A 20,469-nucleotide genomic window follows, 5' to 3' on the forward strand; every position below is an offset into this window, starting at 1 on the left:
GTGCCCTGGGTGCCCGTCCTGGCCCGGGACAGAGGCGGGAGGGCTGTGGCTCCAGAGTGCGCGGGGCCGTGCCCTCAGCACCTTTTTTAGCTGGGGGACAGCACCCCCCTAAAAGCCTGAGCCGGGGGCAGAGCCCCCAGCATGGGCCACCAGCCACGTGTGGTGACTGAGCTTTTGAAATGACACAGCACCTGAAGCATAACATACACACGGGCTTTGAAGGCAGGGAGAAAACCAGGGCTATAAACCATCTCGGAACTGTTTTTAAAATATTCATTACATGTTGAGATGGTATTTTGGAAAGATTGGGTTAAATAAAATATATGATTAAAGTTGGCTTCACTTACTTTCTGTGACTGAAGAGTAGCGGCTCCATGCATGGCTCCCATGATCTTTCTGTGGGAAGCGCTGGTCTAAAGCCTTGAGCCACGGCGATGGGGTTTGGGTGGTGTGGTCCCTCCAGCTGGGGAGGCCTGAGCAGGCTTCCTGGGGGAGGCGTTCCAGCTGAGCCCTGGGGGCAGGTGGCCTTCCTGTCTGGGCATCTGTCTGCAGAGGCTCGGAGGGCTGATGGGAGCGAGGCCCGGGGTGGGGAAGCCCGAGGCCGGTCCAGCCCAGCGGCCAGGAGGCCCAGGGGGAGAGGGGGACTGTGGCCTGGGGGTTGCAGGGGCCCTGGGGCTCCCCAGGGAGGCCTTGTTCTCTGAAGCTGTCTCCTCTGCATCACCCCACCCCCCAGGAGCGCCTGGCCCAGCTGGCCCGTGAGGACGCGGAGCGGGAGCTGAAGGAGAAGGAGGAGGCCCGGCGGAAGAAGGAGCTCCTGGAGCAGATGGAGCGGGCCCGCCACGAGCCCGTCAATCACTCCGACATGGTGGACAAGATGTTCGGCTTCCTGGGGACTTCGGGCGGCCTGCCGGGCCAGGAGGGCCAGGCCCCCAGTGGCTTTGAGGTACGAGGCCGGGAACAGGGGCTGGCGACAGGCCTCAATGGGGTGATTGCGCCCCCCCTGTGCTGAAGACCACCTGGTCCCCTCTGAGCAGAGGGCAGCAGCAGTGACCTGGGTCGGGGGCCACAGGGCCCAGGCCCTGTCCAGCCACCAGCCTGCCACGCCCGGTCAGTCACTGTCCCTCTCCAGGGCCCCTCACCAGCTTGTATGCATTCATGCACTGAGGTCTCCGGATGCGCCAGGTTCTAAGGCGTGAACAGGACGGCACAGTGCCCCCTGGTGGAGGCAGTGCTGGCCCCACAGGGCAGGGTGGGGGGGGCTGCAGCCAGCTGAGTGGCCCCCACAGCAGGGACCCTCTCCTCTCCTCAGGACCTGGAGCGCGGGCGGAGGGAGATGGTGGAGGAGGACCTGGACGCGGCGCTGCCCCTGCCCGACGAGGACGAGGAGGATCTCTCGGAGTACAAATTCGCCAAGTTCTCTGCCACCTACTTCCAGGGCACGACCACGCACACCTATACCCGGCGGCCACTCAAGCAGCCGCTGCTGTATCACGACGATGAGGGTGACCAGCTGGTGAGGGCTGGGGCTGTGCTGGGGCTGTGGGTGCTGAGAGCAGGTCCCTGGTGGGCGGGGATCAGGGCTGACTTGACCCGCTCCCAGCCTGGGGCCAGGCCACCTGGGCAAGATCCTAGGCCAGTGATGGCGAACCTTTTGAGCTCCGCGTGTCAGCATTTTTAAAAACCCTAACTTTGGTGCCGTGTCACATAGAGAAATTTTTTGATCTTTGCAACCATAGTAAAACAAAGACTTCTATTTTTGATATTTATTTTGTATATTTAAATGCCATTTAACAAAGAAAAATCAACCAAAAAAAGAGTTTGCGTGTCACCTCTGACACGCGTGTCATAGGTTCGCCATCACTGTCCTAGGAACACCCTGAGTGCCCTCAGCACAGTGGCCTCCTGTGGGCTTCTCCAGCCCCTCCCCGGCCCCAGGGGACGCTGCTGGCTGTAGCGATACCCTGCACCGAGCTCTCTGACTCCCATGCTCTCTCCCAGGCGGCCCTGGCCGTGTGGATCACCATCCTCCGGTTCATGGGGGACCTCCCCGAGCCCAAGTACCACACGGCCATGAGTGACGGCAGCGAGAAGATCCCGGTGATGACCAAGATTTACGAGACCCTTGGCAAGAAGACGTACAAGAGGGAGCTGCAGGCGCTGCAGGGCGAGGGCGAGGTGAGGCCATGTCCTTCCCGGCCAGTGGGCAGGGCTGTCCGGTCTCCCTAGCCTCAGGGTCCTCACCAGAGGAGGGTCCTAAAATTCACCTCTGCCTCACCCCCCAGACCCACCCTCTCCTCTGTCTACCCCTGGGAGCCAGTGCCTGAGTATTTTGTAAACTGTCAGGCGTTGACCATGAGTGAGCGAGGCCACCTGACGGAGCAGCCGGCCTTCATAGTCAGGCCTAGCGCCATGGAGACTCACCGAGGGTCACTGGGCGGGTCGCTACACTTTCCCAGCCCCAGTTTTCCGTCTGGTGGTGGTAGGGGCCGTGTGGGGTGAGGGTGGAGGTGTCACGCGGGGTTTGCCTCCTAAGCATTAGTGTGGAGGTGAGATGCTCCTCCAGCCACAGCCCATGGTCAACTGCGCTGGTCATTACTTGGGCCCATGTGCTTGACCCTGACCCCTGACCCCTGACCCCCGTTGTCCTGCAGGCCCAGCTCCCCGAGGGGCAGAAGAAGAGCAGCATGCGGCACAAGCTGGTGCACTTGACCCTGAAGAAGAAGTCGAAGCTGACAGAGGAGGTCAGCGCAGACCCGGGCTGCCTCAGGGGCCCCGCTGGGGTGGGAGCAGGCGTCCATGCTGCCTGTCCTCAGGGCGCTGGGGCGGCAGGCGACAGGACAGCGTAGGGGGTGATGGGGAGACAGGAAGAGGGCAGTGAGGTCAGGCGGGGGTCAGAAAAAAAAGCGTTTATCGCAGGACCTTTCTGTGGGATGAGGGCCACGGGCTCCGACACTGTTATTTGTTTGCGCTCATTGGTTAGTCAGTCACCTTGCCTTTTCCGAGAACCACCCCTGCCCTGTGCTCCAGGTTGCTCAGGCTGGGAGGGCAGACGGACACAAACCCAGGCGGTTACAGCGCAGGGCTGGCCCCCCTGTGCCCCTACATTTGCACACACAGGGCTTCTCCCTAAATTCCTCCCTCCTCCCCTCTGCCTGGGGGTGGCCTCCTCCAGGAAGCCCCGTGCGCCCCCTCCACAGCCACCAGGCTCCTCCTCGGGGCTTCCACGCTGCCTTTGCCTCCGTCCTTGTCCTTTCCCCATCCGAGGCTCAAATCCAGTCTCTCAGTCATGTAGCCCGAGATCCAAGTCCCACCTCTGCTGTTGGGTGTCTGAGACACCCACTCTGTGGGTCCCTGGTGGGGGGCCAGTGCAAGATGACAACTGTGGGTGCTCTGTAGATGTGAGGACCTCCCACACCCCTTCCGTCTGGAGGGCACGTTCTCACTGCTCACCTCTCCCTCTCCCTCACCTGGGCAGGGTGCAGGGCTGGGGTTGTGGGCTGTGTGAGACCAGGGAGAAGAACCCAGGCTGGGCGTTGCTCACACAGAGGGGCCAGGGCATAGGTGACAGGTGATGGTGACGGGGGAGTTGGAACTGGGATAAGCTCTGGGTGTCAGAGTTGTGTGGGAGCCCTGGAGAGAGAGGGGTCCTGCCAAGAGTTGGAGGAGCAGATCCCTGTCCTGGCTGGTAGTGGGTCGGGTGGGGTGTCAGGGAGGCTGCAGAGGAGCCTTAACCTCAGAAGTGGGTGCCAGCAGGCCATGCTCCCGGCCTGTGGGCTGGTCATGGACCCAGCGTCTGTTCTGCATGGGGTGGGGTGGGGCAGGATGGGGGCATGACTGGTGGAGCCAGCTCTTCTGGCCACTCCCAGGATTCTGCTCTTGGGGGTGGGGGGTGGGGGCAAGGAGGGTAGGCAGACTCAGGCAGGAGGCAGGCCCCTCACTCCTCCCTGTGGCCCAGGTGACCAAGAGGCTGCACGATGGGGAGTCCACGGTGCAGGGCAACAGCATGCTGGAGGACCGGCCCACCTCCAACCTGGAGAAGCTGCACTTCGTCATCGGCAACGGCATCCTGCGGCCAGCGCTCCGGTCAGCGCCCGAGGGAGGGGTGCAGGGAGGGGCGGCTGTTGGGGAGGCAGCGCTGGGTGTGGCCTGGGGAGGCTGCTGGTGGCTGAGCTGTGGCTCTGTCGCCTTAGCCAACAGGCCTGCTGGTCATGTGGCCTTGGTAGAGTCCGCTCCTCTCTGTAAGCCTCAGTTTCTTCTTCTGTAAGGGGGAGTGTGTGTGGGGGGGTGGTAATGAGTGGACCTGCCTCAGAGGCTTGTGGGCAGGTGAATCTCAGGAGGCTGTAACCGGGCGGCTCTCAGTAATGGTCGCTGTTGTTATCACGCCCTGACATGCGTCTACTGCTTCAGCCGCAAAAGGGGGGGTGTGGGTGGGTGAGCTCCATTTCACCCAAAGGAAAATTGAAGCCCAGAGAGGGCAGAGACGTTCCCAGGAGTCGCTAGCCTCCCAGACCTTCTGCCTTCCCTCCAGGCCTCCTCGGTGCTCCTCCAGGCCATTAAAGAGATGGTCACAGGACCCAGGGGCATCCACCTCCAGGGAAAGGGGGCAGAATTTGTGGCCCAGTTGTCTCAAGAATAGACCTACAGCGGTTACTTCCAGAGAACACAGTGGCCAGAGCCCCGGGCAAGAGTCGGAGGCTGGGGTATTGACTCCCCGAAGGACCACGGCTGGTCCTTCCCTTTTCTCGGCCCAGGTGTCCCCGTTGGTCCATAAAGTGATGGGGGTCAAGGACTCCCAGCTGCCGGTGATAAAGTTTTCATTGGTTCCTGACAAGATGGAAAAGATAAGGGTGCTTCTAAAACTAAATTTGATTTATTTGAAGGCCTGTTCTTTGTTCTGAGACTTCAGCCTTCCTACTTTTTGAATATGAAAGTTACCTTTGTTCTATGAAATAATTGTGACCTAGATAATGGGCAGGTTGTGTGTGTGTGGTGTGTTTGAAATGTCCTTATTTGTCATGATGAAGTGTTAGCAGCATCCAGAATTTATTTTGAAGTTGCATTGGTTGGTTAACTCTCAAAATTGGGAGCCACTGAATGAATTAGGTAGTCTCTCCTTTCCACCTAGGCCTGCCTTTCTGAGAGGGGAAAAGGGCCGCGGGTGCCCCCTGGTGGTCACATTATCACCGCGGGCTGGCACTTGGCCCTGAGCAGGCAGGCAGTGTCTTAGCCGCAGCCAGCATTGAGTGACAGGTGATGGTGACTGAGCCTCGGCTCATTTTCTGCACAGCAATCCTGAAAGGAAGGTACTACCGTTTCCCTTTAAAATGAAGCAAAAGCCCACCTTCATTGCTTTTATCCGATTACAAAAGCAATACACGACCACTTGAATATTCTAACGTTACAGAGATGTATTGAGAGAAGGTCAAAGTTGCTCATTGTGCCCCACAGAGTGAGTCCCCAGATGTTTTTGCTGTTTCTGTTCTGCCAGTTGCCATTAGTAGCAATTGCACCTGCTCTCATGACCGTGGGCTGGGCTCAGAAAGGTGAACTCTCCTGCCTTGGCCACCCAGCTGGTGAGGGACGAGGCTGGGGCGGGGCCTGCGCACCTCATCAGAGTGGTCACCAGTGGCTGTGGCCACTGTGCCCCAGAGCAGGATATGTGCCCCCCTCAGGATCACGGGGACTGTCCGTGGGTCTGACTGGCGTTAGGAAGGGCTTTGTGCCTGGTGAGCCCGTCTCCAAAGCAGACCCTCTTCCCCAGGCCTGGGCTGGCCGTCCTCACCCGGCCCCACTCTGCCTCTTTTTGGATGGTCTTGGTCAAGTTACAGAGGAAGGCCTGGGCGTCCCACCTGCTGGGGGACTTTCCTCTGAGCCGTCTCCCTTCCTGCCTTCCCACCTGCCCAGGGATGAGATCTACTGCCAGATCAGCAAGCAGCTCACCCACAACCCCTCCAAGAGCAGCTACGCCCGGGGCTGGATCCTCATGTCTCTCTGTGTGGGCTGCTTCGCCCCCTCTGAGAAGTTCGTGAAGGTAGGGCGGGCGCCTGGACTCCTGGGCGGAAAGGGGAGCTGGGAGAGAGCAGGGGAAGGAGCGCCGAGGGATGAGGCCCCGCCCGCGTCATCTCACGGGGCCTCACAGCGGCTACCAGGCCCCTCTTCCTGTCCCCTCCTCCCAGGCACCCAGAACTTCACGCTGTTCTCCCCTCAACCAGTTTTGTGTGTGAGGAGGCTGAGCCTGACAGCATCTCGGGCCCCTCTCCATACTCTTCCTTGCCGGCTCCTTGGTGCCAGGCCCTGGTGCTGGGGACACAGACAGAACCGGGGACAGCCTGGCGGCCAGTGCTGTGAAGAGGGAAGCGCTTGTCAGGGAGGGGGCCCTGGAGGAGGAGGAGCAGTGAAGCTGGGTGCAGAGGGGGTTCAGTGTGTGGGGTGAGGCAAGAGGCATGGCTGAGACTTGACAGGTCTGGGTGGTGGTGGCCCCGTTGCCAACACGACGTATGTGGACTTTATTCTGAGGGCAGCGGGGAGCCATGGAAGGCACGGGAGGGCCAGGGGAGACGTGCCTTGGAAAGCAGGTCCTGAGCGTGGGTGGAGGGATTGGCAGCAGGAGACCCAGTGAGGCTGCTCTGTGGTCCGGGCGGGAGGCCAGAGTGGGGCCCCCTCAGCTGGTCCTTGTCTGCAGTACCTGCGGAACTTCATCCATGGGGGCCCGCCTGGCTACGCCCCGTACTGTGAGGAGCGGCTCCGGAGGACCTTCGTCAACGGGACACGGACACAGCCGCCCAGCTGGCTGGAGCTGCAGGTGTGCCCCCCCACCAGGCATGCGCATGTGCACGTGTGTGCATGTGTGTGTGTGTGTGTGTGTGTGTGTGTACATGTCTCCGGTGCCCAGAAAAGCCCCCGCTTTGGGATTCTGGGTTCCTCACCCTGAAGTTCTGGAAGCCCAGGCCTATTGGAACAGAACCCCCAGCCGATGATCGACTCCATCCGATGGCTTCATGGTCAAAGTGATTCAGGCAGGGCTTCCCACTGTGCCTCTGGCTTCATTGGCCGTAACGATACTCGTGTCACAGGGCCCTGTGAGGGTTTGGACATGAGGGCAGAAGCCCCTGGTGTGTGGCAGTGCCTACCCTCCCAGCCCCAGGGACTGGCTCAGGGGCCCTAATGTTGCCATCGAGTTGGGGAGCACAGCAGGGCTCCCTGGGGACCTGTGACCCGGGACATACAATGACTGGGTGAGATGCTGGGAGCTGGGGGCCTTGTGGGGAACTCCAACCTCCTAGGCAGCAGGGAGCCAGGAGCCCAGAGGGGCCAGGTGGTCTGAAGTGAAAGGATCCCCACCAATGCTCCTTGGTCACTTTCAGGCCACCAAGTCCAAGAAGCCCATTATGTTGCCTGTGACATTCATGGATGGGACCACCAAGACCCTGCTGACGGACTCGGCCACCACGGCCAAGGAGCTCTGCAACGCGCTGGCCGACAAGATCTCCCTCAAGGACCGCTTCGGGTTCTCCCTCTACATTGCCCTGTTTGACAAGGTAGGGCCAGCCCTGCAGCAGCACCGCCCGGGGCTGCCCACTAGTTTCCGGCTCAGTGCTGCCACCTACTGGCCACCTTGCACAGTAACTTACTTCCAGGGCCTTGGTTTCCTCTGTTAGCTGGTGGTAACTAGCTCCCGCCAATTCTTTAGGATTGCGGAGCCCTCTTAAGCCCCTAAAGAAGAGTCCAACAGAACAGTGTTGAAACCCAGAACTCACTTCAGTCATATGTAGCAAGGCCGCGTCAGTCCCCCCGGTGCCGGAGACAGGCTGCAGGGTCCTGCAGCCACGCGGCTCTCTGAGACCCACCTACAAATGCAGATGGAACTCCTCATCAGGTTGCTGTGGTCGTTTCTTTTCACTCTTGATGGCCACCTGTCACGTCTAGGCCAGGAGCCTTCTCTGTGGTGCTGGGCCTGGGGGTGGCTGATTTCACCTCCACACCCAGCGACATCACACCCAGCAGAGGTGCCCCCACCCTGCAGGTCCGGGACGGAACCACGTGTCCGACACAATTTATCTGGATTTTTCTGCTGTACAGACGGATACTCTTGTGTTTTCAGGGGCCATTTGTGCATCCGAGTTTCCCAAAAGGCTTACTCTAGGAAATGGGACCTCCCGTGGCTGTGCCGGCTCAGAGCCCATGCCTGGGGCCCAGGGGTCCCGTGCTGGCCTGCCTCCAGGGTGACCTGGGCACCTCCCTGCCTCTCTCTGAGCCTCGGTTTGGCATCCAAGAGCAGTTGGCACAGTTGGTGGCTCTTTGAAGTCCTTCCTGCTGGCTCACCTTCCCACGGGGCGACCTCTGCCCACAGGTGTCCTCCCTGGGCAGTGGCAGTGACCACGTCATGGATGCCATCTCCCAGTGCGAGCAGTATGCCAAGGAGCAGGGTGCCCAGGAGCGCAATGCCCCATGGCGGCTCTTCTTCCGCAAAGAGGTCTTCACGCCCTGGCACAACCCCTCAGAAGACAACGTGGCCACCAATCTCATCTACCAGCAGGTGGTGCGAGGCGTCAAGTTCGGGGAGTACAGGTGTGAGAAGGTGAGTGCGAGTGGATCTTCCGAGTCTCCCGGCTGATCTTGCTTGGCTCACGGCCGCCTATTTTCTGAATTCGAATTCGGGCTGAGTGTTTACTGTCTGGGACCCGCCACTAGCTAATGCGGAGGTTAGCCTGACGGAGGGCAGGCATGTTCCTCGCTCCTCCCGGATGTAACGCTGCCCACAGGAGCCAGGGCTTTGAAGCACAGCCCAGACTCTGCCAGTGGAGGCTCCCGCACCTCTGTGGGGGCTGCTTCACACTTGCTGTGCTGAGTTAGTCTAGGAAACTCCGCTCCGAAGGATCAAGAGATCCGCTCATGAGAACAGAGTTTGCACACGTGGAACCTTCTATCTCCTTCTGTGGACAGGAGCGGTGTGGTTGTTTTGTTTTTGATGTTGGTGATGACGGCTCTCATAGTACCTGTGATTCCGTTGGTGATTATGATGGAGATGATGGAAATGAAGGGGATGGTTGGTGGTGGTGGCGATGGTAGAAGTAGCGATGGTGTAGGGGTGGGTGTGAAGGTAGTGACGATGATGATGGTGTTGCTGATGGTGGTGGTGAGTTGATGTTCAGGCGGGAGGTATCAGGACAGCCGTGTCCATTGCTAAAATCCTGAAATACTTTGAACTAGTTGGGAAATATCCACTGCCTCTGAAGCTCCCAAGAGCCTTTCTTTACTGCCCCTGCTGCCAGAGCCTGGGGAACCCCAGGCAGGCATCACGGGTGCTGCCGTGCACCAACCACGGGCAGCGAAGGGGCAACTGCCCAGTGCCCAGCTGGCTCTCTGGAGCCTCTGCACTGTAGCCTATGGGTTGTTCAATACTCTGACTGTCCTGGGGGTGTGATGGTGATGGTGATGGAGTTGGTAATGGTGACACACTCCCTTCACTCGCTGTCTCCAGCGGTATCAGGTCCCCCACTCTCAGGGCAGTCTCTGCCTGTTCTGGTGTTTGCCAGCCTCAGCTGTTATCTTACGGGGTTGAGGATGTAGTGGCTGACCCATGACCAATGGGCTGGCTGGTCTCTCTGGGTCAGCTCGGTACCTCCGGTGCGGAGAGGACCCAGGAGATGGCAAGAATGTGGCCCTGCCTTCAAGAAGCTCATGGTTCCACCAACCAGACAAGCTCTCCTGGTGAATCGGTGAGAGCTCAGGGTGCAAAGGCCAGGGGCTGAGGGCCCAGGAGGCAGGGCCCCGGGCTTTGGTCCTGGGCAAGGGCTTCCCGGAGGGTGATTGAATGAGGTCTCCGCACACCCCTCAACCCCACCTCAGGAGGATGACCTGGCCGAGCTGGCCTCCCAGCAGTACTTCGTGGACTACGGCTCCGAGATGATTCTGGAGCGCCTCCTGAACCTCGTGCCCACCTACATCCCCGACCGCGAGATCACGCCCCTGAAGACGCTCGAGAAGTGGGCCCAGCTGGCCATTGCTGCTCACAAGAAGGTAGGGGAGGCTGGGGGGCTCTGGGAAGAGGGGGTCTCTGGTGGCCGAGGCCAGGAAGTAGCACCTGGGGGATCAAAGACATCACAGCTCTCACCTGACACGTCCGCCCACAGGCTGCGGGGGACAGGCTGGCTCCCTTGGCCTCCTGCTTCCCAGCCGCCTGCCTTCCTCCACTGCGCACATCGGTTCTCTCCTGTCTCTGTCATCCGCTCTGGTCTGGGTTCCAGGGATACAGAGATGGCTCACATCCAGCCCTGTGGCCCATGAGGGAAGCCGGGTGCAGGGCTGGTGGGGGTCCCGTCCTGGCCTTGCACAGGCGCTCTCTAGAGCTGCAGCTCAGGGGCACTGGTGCGTGTTGGGGAGCTCCCAGGAAGGGCGCCCTCCGTCCTGCCTGCGGGAGCCCTGGCCCACCTTCCTGCCTGGGGAGCTTTAGGGACAGGCCCCCTCAGGCCGCTTGTCGGAGGCCCCAGGCCCATAACCAGCCCTGAGTAGCTCCCTGTCGGGCGAAGGGGCTGCCCAAGTAGAGCGGGGTGGCCTGCTGGGGAGCCAGTGGGGAACCCTGGCTGCTGGAGGGGACCCCAGGCCTCCCCACCTCCAGGCCCTGGTTGTGTAAGAGCAGAATTACCTTTGCACACAGTTGCCAGAGGGCTTCACAGACCAGCGTTCTCTCAGGCCCTCGCCACTTTCCACCCAGCCTCCCCTGACGCCCCCTGCACCCCCTCCACATCTAGGCCGGGCTCAGCACCGATACCTCCCTCCCCTCCAGGAAAGACACTGTTCTCCCTCCATCCCTCTGTCTCTGTCCTTGGCCACCTCCTCTCCATCACCCCTCACCCCCATCAGCTGCTGGAGCCCATCCATTCCCTGCACCTGCCCTGGCTACAGCCGGGGGCTTGGGGGCTTTTCTGTCACTCGGGTGCATTGGGAGCTCCCTGCAGGCGGGACCCACGCTTCCCTAGCAAGTGTCTAGGGCTGATGGGACGGGTGAGGCCATGATGCCCAGGAGGGCACTGCAGCCCTGGGCCACGCCTGGCCTGGGGACAGGGACATGTGAGTTCCGGGCAGAGCACACGTGACGTCTTTTGTCCCCTGTCCTGGTCTGTCCCCCTCCAGGGGATTTATGCCCAGAGGAGAACTGATTCCCAGAAGGTCAAGGAGGACGTGGTCAATTACGCCCGCTTCAAGTGGCCCTTGCTCTTCTCCAGGTTTTACGAAGCCTACAAATTCTCAGGTACCCGCAGCCCTCCTGCCTCCATGCCCTCTTCCACCCTCACTGCGGCCACAAGGCGAGGCCGGAAACAGGTGCCCCAGTCAGCCAGGCTCCTGCCTGCGGGGCTGCGGGTCTCTCCAGGCCAGTGCGCTGAGTGGGTCCCACCTCCCACAGTCCAGTTGGGCTCTGTGGCACACAGTGGGTTGAACAACTGGATGGGCATGGAGATCACTAGAGCACCTACAGGAGAGGGCGGCCCAGAGCAGGGCCTGGCTGACTCCATGAAGCTGAGTAGATGTGGCCAACTGCTCACTTCCATTGGCTCAGCCGTCCTGGGGCTGTCATCTGGGGGCACCTGCTCCGGGCCAGGCCACAGGCTTCACAGAACCACCAGTTATCAGGCTGGAGGGAGCCTTGGGGCTCAGTGAGTCCAAGCCCTACCCGCGCCCCCCCTCACCGCGGGGTGGGACTTGTCTGCAGCGGCACGAAGACCCGTGGCACCACTCACACCCAGGGCCCTGGTCCCAGCACCTCCCTCACCGCACGCGGGGCTTTGGCTCCCAGGGAGGCCGTGCTCTGGGGCTCAGTTTCCATTTCTGTAAAATGGAAGGCAATATACCCCCTGCCCTGGTGGTTGCGAGGATTGGGCAGGGCTGGGCCCAGGAGAGGGGAGGCCTCCCTCTCAGAGCCTCGGTCTCTGTCCCAGGCCCCAGCCTCCCCAAAAACGACGTCATCGTGGCCGTCAACTGGACGGGCGTCTACTTCGTGGATGAGCAGGAGCAGGTGCTCCTGGAGCTGTCCTTCCCCGAGATCATGGCCGTGTCCAGCAGCAGGTCAGTCCCACCCCACACCCCGCTTTCTGCAGAGCAGGGAGTTGTCGAAGCTGCACAAAGACCCGACAGGGCCCTGATTCAGCTCTGTCCGAACTGAGGAGGGGCAGAGGGACACACAGACAGACAGATGGGCTCCTGGATAGACTGGCATTCTCTGGGCTGTGTCGCTGTGGGCAGGGTTGGTCATGGCCAGCTCTGAGCAGGCCCATGCCAGGCACACAGGATGCAGCGGTGACTGGATAGTCCTCCCCCTTTGAAGCTTCAGGCGAGAGGGGAGATGGATATTGACAGGTCATGTTAAAGCAGGATGAGGGTCATGAGGACTGTGGGAGGGCAAGGAGGGCTTCCTGGGGGAAGGGGTATCTGGGCTGAGACTAAAGGCTGAGTAGGAATTAGACAACAAAAGGGACGTGGGCTGGGCTGCTGCACGCCGACCACGTCTGACGCAGGCTGAGCCGTGTCGGACCTGGGCGGCGCCTCACCGTGGCTAGGCCAGCCTCTCCCTGGCCGGGCCGAGCCTGACTGTGCTGGCCTTGGTCTGCTTCAGGGAGTGCCGCGTCTTGCTCTCGCTGGGCTGCTCTGAACTGGGCTGCGCTTCGTGTCACCCGGGCTGGGCAGGACTGACCCCGTCGGGGCCCTGTTCTCCGTGTTGGTCCTGCAGGGGAGCCAAACTCACAGCCCCCAGCTTCACGCTGGCCACCATCAAGGGGGATGAGTATACCTTCACCTCCAGCAACGCCGAGGACATCCGTGACCTCGTGGTCACCTTTCTGGAGGGGCTGCGGAAGAGGTCTAAGTACGTGGTGGCCCTGCAGGACAACCCCAACCCTGGTGAGTGGCTCCTGGCACAGGCTGCCAGGCACCGGGGTCAGGGGCGTCAGGCAGCTCACCCCCCTTGGCCTTGGTCTTGGCCTGGCCTGTTACCCCTCCTTCCCCAGATACTCTTGGCTCCGACTGAACAAACAGCCGAACTCTGCCTCCCATCTGTGCTCTGCAGGGACTCTCTCCCTCTCTCTCCCTCCCTCTGTTCCTGGTCTTGAATACTTACCCCTGGCACCTCCTCCAGGGGAGTAGGGGTTCCTCCTCGGTGTCTCCAAATACCCCCATCTTCAGACGATGACAGCAGTAGCACCTCACCGAGCATCCCCGAGCCTCCTAGGCCCTGGGCAAAGCAGTGGGAAGACAGAGGGGCAGCGGGCCCTGGCCCCGCCCTCAATGGGGGCAGGGGCAGGGGCAGGAGCAGGGCAGACGGTGCAGTGACCAGAGAAGCCAGAGGCTGTGGGAGCCCAGAGGAGCGGCCCCAGGCAGCCTGAGGTGTGCGGAGGAACACGGTGTGAGTGTTTGAGGCAGAGAGCAGATCACAGGCCAACCACGGGGGTGGAGAAAGCACGTGTCCGGGATCTGCAGAGTTTAGTTTGGCTGGAATGGGGGCGGGAGAGGAAGGGGCCTGGAGGTGGAAGATGTCAGGAAGGCAGCCCCCGACAGGCCTTACGAGCATGTCAGGGAGTGTGGGCTTTCTGCTAAGGGCAATGGGGAGCCACAGAAGGCGTTGGAGCAGGAGACTGGCCACTCTGATGGCCATGTCTGCATGGAGGGCAATGGCAAGGCGGAGGCGGGGTGGCCAGTGAGCAGACATGACAGGGCCTCAGTTCTTCAGTGTGAGGAGCAGTTTACAGGTCATCAACCCAAAGAAAGATGTTTTAACCCAGAGTCTCCTCTGCCCACATGCGGCCCCTCTCACCACGGCCTCCCAGCGGGCGAGGAGTCGGGCTTCCTCAGCTTCGCGAAGGGAGACCTCATCATCCTGGACCACGACACGGGAGAGCAGGTCATGAACTCCGGCTGGGCCAATGGCATCAACGAGCGGACCAAGCAGCGTGGGGACTTCCCCACCGACTGCGTGTATGTCATGCCCACGGTCACCATGCCGCTGCGGGAGATCGTGGTATGTGGACGGGGCGCCCGAACCCCTCCTTGTCTTCTTTCCACGTCTGAGGGAGGGACGACAATAGACACCTGGCCTGCAGCTTCCGTGAAGACGAGCTGGGCGTCTTCTGGGACCACAGACTTAAAGCTGGGGCAGCTGTCACTCCTGGAGAGGGGCCTGAGAGTGCCTCAGTGAGGAAGTGCCCAGGGGCAGGGGGGAGGAGAGGGGGCAGGATGGCACCTGGCTCTGACCAGAAGCGCAGTGGGGGCAGAGCTGGGGAGGGACTCCCCTTGAGCGCAGCACTGAGAACTCAGAGCATGGCTTCTCCAAGCAGCTCCCTGGGCAGTTCTCACTGTTCCCTCCAGCCCTGTCCGGCCTTTCTGACTGGCCCGACCTGGTTCAGACCCAGGGCACCGAGGGAAGGGTCCTGAGCCAGCAGCCTGGAGGCAGCAGCAGCTTCAGAGATGCAAGGAGCGGAGGGGCTCCCAGGCGCTGAGAATGGGCACAGGCGTGTTACCCTGTGAGAGGGCTCTGGGCTTTGCCGAGTGGATCCCAGGGCCCCAGGTGGAGAGCTGACCTCAGCCCCACCCCTCGGTCTCTAGGCCCTGGTCACCATGACCCCTGACCAGCGGCAGGATGTGATCCGGCTCTTGCAGCTGCGAGCACCGGAGCCTGAGGTGCGCGCCAAGCCCTACACCCTAGAGGAGTTCTCCTATGACTACTTCAGGTGACGGGCAGGAGAGGGGGGAGAGGGGCCCGGGCAGGGACAGGGACAGGGGGAGGGGCCTGGCAAGCGGCAGGCTTCTGCGACTCTGGTGGGGGCATCACAAAGTAACCCCACCTCTGAGCAGGGCCTGTGTCAGAGGGAGCAGGGGACCGTTTTTGTCCTCGAGATGACCCTTCTATGTGTCATCTTATCCTTCCTTCATCTGAGAGAAGGTGACTGTGCCACCCCAGGCGGGATCCTGGGCACTCACGACTCGCAGTCCTGGTGGGGAGATGGGCACACAACAGGAGCTGTGACTCTGTGTACCCAGCATGTGGCGGGGCTGCTGGGGGCAGAGGCGAGGCTTCCTGGAGGAGGTGGCCTCTCGCTGAGCTGTGTAGGGGTGACTCGGGGAAGAGCCCGTGCCAGGGCGGAGCAGAGAGGAGAGGAGAGAGGAGGTGGGGAGGGGCAGGGCTGTCTGGGGCACAGATGTCAGAACCTTCGTTTTCCAGCAGAGAAGGCGAGGCCCGGGGCTGGCACTGCCCCAGTCAGGTTACGGGGCTGCAGGGAAGAGCAGGGCTGTTCCTGACCCCTGACCTCCAGCGATGGGGCTGGATGGGGGTGGGTCTCACAGCTTGGTGCCTGTTAGCGCTGACTGTCCTGTGCCTGCCAGGCCCCCACCCAAGCACACCCTGAGCCGTGTGATGGTGTCCAAGGCCCGAGGGAAGGACCGGCTGTGGAGCCACACGCGGGAGCCGCTGAAGCAGGCGCTGCTCAAGAAGATCCTGGGCAGCGAGGAGCTCTCGCAGGAGGCCTGCATGGCCTTCATCGGTATCCGCACGACGGGGTGGGGCGGGGAGGGGACCGCAGGGCAGGGTGGGGCCGGGCCTCGGCCTCTAGGGTTTCCATCTAGACACCTGCTTCCCTCTGGGGTTCAGTTGGGTCCTGGGCAGATGTGGGGGATGCTGATGGAGCCCCTCCATCTATGTGCCGGCACCTTACAGCGTGCAGGGAGCCACCTTACCATCGTCTCTTCTGCCTGTTATTCAGTTGAGAGTACTGTTGCCATGTGCTGGGCCAGGCATCGAGACACAGTGGCGACCAGACCCAGTCTCGGGCCTCAGGGGAGACATGCTGCCCGGGATCAGTGCTGTGATGGCGTTGGCAGCGCAGTGACCTGACCCAGCCTTGGAGGAGGGCAGGGAGGGCTTCCTGGAGGAAGTGGTTTCTTGGCTGATACCTGAAAACTGAGTAGGACTTACTTAGCCAAAGGGGAGACAGGTGGGGAGTGTTCCAGACACCGGGAGCAGCCTGCACAAAGGCTCCAAGGCAGAACAGAGCAGGTGTTCCAGGGCACAGCTGGTGGGCAGGTCCAAGAAGGGACTCTCAAGATGTGGGCTGGCTCACGGAGGGTTCCGGTCCTGTGAAGAGGACTGGACTGTGTCACGAGGCCATGGGGGCCCCTGAGCAGGGCTGGCACAGATTAGTGAGTTGGACCGTGCCTCCTGGTGCTGCGAGCACTTCGGATAGAGGACTGGGGGCCTGAGGAGGCGGCCGCAGGAGTTGAGGAGAGAGGGTGGGCAGTGGACAAGGACAGCAGGGTGGGGAAATGATGCCCATGTCGTAAGTGAGTACTCTGAGGCCCAGGGCCTCCTGCCTCCTGGCCCAGTGCTGCCCCCACGGCCACAGGCCCTTCCTTGTCCCCCCACCCCCACCCCGCCCTAGCCATGCTCAAGTACATGGGCGACTACCCATCCAAGAGGATGCGCTCCGTCAACGAGCTCACCGACCAGATCTTTGAGGGAGCCCTGAAGGCCGAGCCCCTCAAGGACGAGGTATACGTGCAGATCCTGAAGCAGCTGACAGACAACCACATCAGGTGAGCCTGGGGCTGTGGGGAGGTAAGGGGGCAGGCCCATCCCTAGTGCTCCCAGCTGCAGGGCGTCCTAAAGGTCATGCACCCACTGTGATGGGGAGCTCCCTCCCTCCCTCAGGGCAGGGCACCACCCTCAGGCTCATGTCCTACCTCCGCCTCAGGGGGGGTCAAGAACCAAGAGGTTCGGCTGTGCCCTCTGAGCCTGTCCTTCCCCAAGTTTAACAGGCCCAGCGCCTCCTAGCGCAGCGGTTCTCAACCTGTGGGTCGCGACCCCTTTGGCGGTCGAACGACCCTTTCACAGGGGTCGCCTAAGACCATCGGAAAACAGATATAATTACATATTGTTTTTGTGATTAATCACTATGCTTTAATTATGTTCCATTTGTAACAATGACGTTGGGGGTCACCACAACATGAGGAACTGTATTAAAGGGTCACGGCGTTAGGAAGGTTGAGAACCACTGTCCTAGCTCCTGCCACTCCCTGCTTGAGCCTCCTCTGGATCCTCCTGCCCAGCCCAGACTCTGCTGTCAGCTGCAGGTTCAGCTCATGAGCAAGTGTCCCATCTCTGGTTCGGGCTGGGCTAGGTGTCAGTGGGAAGCTCTGGCTTAAAACTCTCATGGGCTAAAGGTGTTGGGTCCCAGAGGGTATCACCTCTTCCCCTGCTGGGCCATACAACTGCAGGAATGGGCGGTCGGGCACATGTTAGTCTCAGAGCCTGAGAGAAGCCCTACCATCTCCCCTTATGCCCAGACCCCCAACTCCCTCCCCAGCGGTGTCACTCTCTACAGCTCTTTCTCAAGAGCCATACATCAAATCTCTTCACACTGACAAACCTCTGTACGTGCCATAATCATAGCCTGGAAAACTTTTCATCTCCTTCGCATATCAGAATTTTTCTCATCCTTCAAAGCCTAGACCCGTGGTCGGCAAACTCATTAGTCAACAGAGCCAAATATCAACAGTACAACGATTGAAATTTCTTTTGAGAGCCAAATTTTTTAAACTTAAACTACATAGGTAGGTACATTGTTATTAACTTAATTAGGGTACTCCTGAGGCTTAGGAAGAGCCACATTCAAGGGGCCAAAGAGCCGCATATAGCTCTCGAGCCGCAGTTTGCCAATCACGGGCTTAGAGCAAGTGCCACCTCCTTCTAGGAGCCCTCCAAGATTCCTCCCTGTCAGACAAAGGAGCTCAGAATGGTGTCTGAGGGATCCCGGCGGCTGTTCTAACTTAGTGCTATTCAAAGAGTAGGAGAGTTACAGAGCTTCTGCCAGAACAAATCACACACTTCTTCCTTCATGGGAAAGTCTTGTTAAAAAAAAAAAATAAAAATCTTAGTTCAGTGGTTTTCAACCTTGGCTGCACATTAGAATCACCTGGGAATCTTTTTAAAATCCTGTTTTCTGGGCCCCATCCTCTGGAAATTCTGTGATTTTTTTTGTTATGGGGTGAGGCCACAACATTAATAATAAAGAAACAGAATTTCCAGAGGATAAGGCCCAGAAATCAGGATTTTAAAAAGATTCCCAGGTGATTCTAATGTGCAGCCAAGGTTGAGAACCACTGTCTTAGTTGAGCCAAAGTACTTGGTGACACAGCTGATGTTCATTCTGGCGTGAGCATCTTACCTCCCTGTGGCTGTCACTGGCCCCTCATGGTTCAGCTGACTACACTTTGAGTAGCACTAATTGGATCGAGCTGTTAGGGAGGTGGGTCCATTGGTCCTCAGACAGGGGTAGGGGTCCCGCCAGGCGTGTGCTGCTGTGGTGAGGAGCCGAGGGGTGTGCAGCCCGGGTGGTGCTCAGACTCCGTGATGGGGCCGTGGTACCCGCCTGGACACCACCCCTCTCCTGCAGGTACAGCGAGGAGCGGGGCTGGGAGCTGCTCTGGCTGTGCACGGGCCTCTTCCCCCCCAGCAACATCCTCCTGCCCCACGTGCAGCGCTTCCTGCAGTCCCGGAAGCACTGCCCCCTCGCCATCGACTGCCTGCAGCGGCTCCAGAAAGCCTTGAGGTACAGCAGCCCCAGGGGCAGAGGCAATGGCACAGAGCTGGGGGGCAGGCATTGGGATGGGCTCCCGGCCGCACCAGGTTTGTAGGGCGATCCCCCTTGGGGTGAGGAAATGACCACCAGCAATTGGGACCATCCCTGCGGTACCACAGCGGTCAGCTCGACAAAGGTTGCAGCACCCAGTGCCCGTTCGGACCCAGTTGAGTCTGGTTGCTCAGAAGGGTTTGGCTCATGCCTTCAAGTCTGTCAGGGAGGCAGACGCCTGACCGCACTTCATGCTCTGAAAAGCCCACCTGCACCCTTCCCTTCATTCGGTCCCTCCACAGCCCTATGCGGTGGGCACTGCTCTCCCATTGTACAGATGGGCAACTGGAGGCTCTGAGAGGTTAAGTGACTGTCACCTGGTAAGACGGGACAGACGAGGATTGAAGTGCGTGTTCCGTCTCCAAAAGTTCCCTCGGTTCCTCGCGGCATGCGCCAGCTGGCCCCTGACTGTGTCCCCTCCACCCCCCGCTTTTAGAAATGGGTCCCGGAAGTACCCCCCACACCTGGTGGAGGTGGAGGCCATCCAGCACAAAACCACCCAGATATTCCACAAGGTCTACTTTCCCGACGACACCGACGAGGTGAGGGCCACTGGCTGCTTGGTTCGTGGGCGGCCCGAAACACCTTCATGAGTGCCCTCGGGGGCACAGGGGGCAGCCGGAGTGCTCCCCTCCGCCATCCCCACATTTGCCCCTTCCCCTGCCCCCCGTGGAGTCAGAGCTCAGTCAGGTGGGCACCGACCCCTGGGTCAGGAGCCTCTGGGTTCCGGTGAGCAGCTTCCTTTAGAAGCTCCCCCCCCCCCACACACACACTGAGGAGGCCTGGCCTTGGAACCAAGTGCCTTCTCCCTGGAGCTGAGCTCAGTGTGGTGGCCCCTCCCTGGGGCCACTTTCCTCAGACCTTCCTCCCTCCCTCCCCACACCTGGCCTGATTGGGGGTCCCCACCACCCTGTCCCCTTGTCCAAAGGTCCCTTTTGTCTTCCTGTCCCGCCCATTCGGCCAGGCTGCCTCCTGGTGTCCACTCCTGACCCCATCAGTGTCTCGTTCAGATAAATGCGTCCAACATTGAAACTTTCCGTCTGAAAAGCAGTTTTAAAACTGATCTAGAGACTAGAGACTCAGAAATGCCACGAGAGGATGCCGGACACAAAGACAAAACTCTCTGAGACCCTTTTCTGTCCCCTCCAGCGCAAGGTCACACGGAAGCCCCTCTCTCATCACACTCCTCCCTCCGTCTAAACTTCCCCAGACTCTGCGGTCCCTCCCAGCCCACTCTGGGCTGCCTCCCCCTCTTTCCTCCTCCCCCCTTTTTCTGAAATTTGCTCTCTTCCTTCTCCTGTCTCTCTCCTTCCAGTCGCCCCACCCCCTGCCCTCTGTGCTCCCTCCATCACTCAGGCTTGCTCAGCAGGCCCAGGGCCCTGAGGCCCAGGCTGAGTCCTGCTCAGGGGAGGACGATCTGGGAAGACCCAGACAGGAGTTAGCTGCCTTGTTCTTTTCATAAATGCTGCGCCTAGCTCTGGACCCCGGGAGCCCCCTCGGAGGGGGGTGTCTTGCATGGAAGGGGGCCGGTCTCATTGGAGGCACAGCCAGAGCCAAATGAGCCCCCTCCCCCAGGCCTTCGAGGTGGAGTCCAGCACCAAGGCCAAGGATTTCTGCCAGAACATCGCCGCCCGGCTGCTCCTCAAGTCCTCGGAGGGCTTCAGCCTCTTCGTCAAAATTGCAGACAAGGTGGGTGGCGAGTCTTGCTTGCTCTTGGTCTGTTGGTTGGGACATTTGCTGAAGCCTTAGCAACTCATGGGGCAGCAGGCGGAGGAAACGAGGGAGGGAGGGAGGGAAA

At 60.4% G+C, this 20,469-nt stretch overlaps 1 protein-coding gene across 1 annotated transcript in view; it reads left to right on the forward strand.

Moving 5' to 3' along the window:
* Positions 1–20,469, forward strand: part of MYO7A (myosin VIIA) — a 104,896-nt gene that overhangs the window by 73,806 nt on the left and 10,621 nt on the right. The window contains exons 23-42 of the mRNA XM_015563974.1: positions 734–943; positions 1,310–1,513; positions 1,999–2,175; positions 2,652–2,741; positions 3,956–4,083; positions 5,905–6,031; positions 6,683–6,802; positions 7,365–7,538; positions 8,351–8,578; positions 9,850–10,020; positions 11,134–11,251; positions 11,937–12,063; positions 12,725–12,894; positions 13,818–14,008; positions 14,593–14,717; positions 15,370–15,527; positions 16,422–16,575; positions 18,435–18,590; positions 19,108–19,213; positions 20,247–20,360. Coding sequence (XP_015419460.1) covers positions 734–943; positions 1,310–1,513; positions 1,999–2,175; positions 2,652–2,741; positions 3,956–4,083; positions 5,905–6,031; positions 6,683–6,802; positions 7,365–7,538; positions 8,351–8,578; positions 9,850–10,020; positions 11,134–11,251; positions 11,937–12,063; positions 12,725–12,894; positions 13,818–14,008; positions 14,593–14,717; positions 15,370–15,527; positions 16,422–16,575; positions 18,435–18,590; positions 19,108–19,213; positions 20,247–20,360 — 3,048 coding nt within the window. The remainder of the gene's footprint in view (positions 1–733; positions 944–1,309; positions 1,514–1,998; positions 2,176–2,651; positions 2,742–3,955; positions 4,084–5,904; positions 6,032–6,682; positions 6,803–7,364; positions 7,539–8,350; positions 8,579–9,849; positions 10,021–11,133; positions 11,252–11,936; positions 12,064–12,724; positions 12,895–13,817; positions 14,009–14,592; positions 14,718–15,369; positions 15,528–16,421; positions 16,576–18,434; positions 18,591–19,107; positions 19,214–20,246; positions 20,361–20,469) is intronic.

The sequence above is a fragment of the Myotis davidii genome, unplaced genomic scaffold, assembly GCF_000327345.1.
Source record: "Myotis davidii unplaced genomic scaffold, ASM32734v1 scaffold139, whole genome shotgun sequence".
In the NCBI taxonomy this organism is placed as follows: Eukaryota; Metazoa; Chordata; class Mammalia; order Chiroptera; family Vespertilionidae; genus Myotis; species Myotis davidii.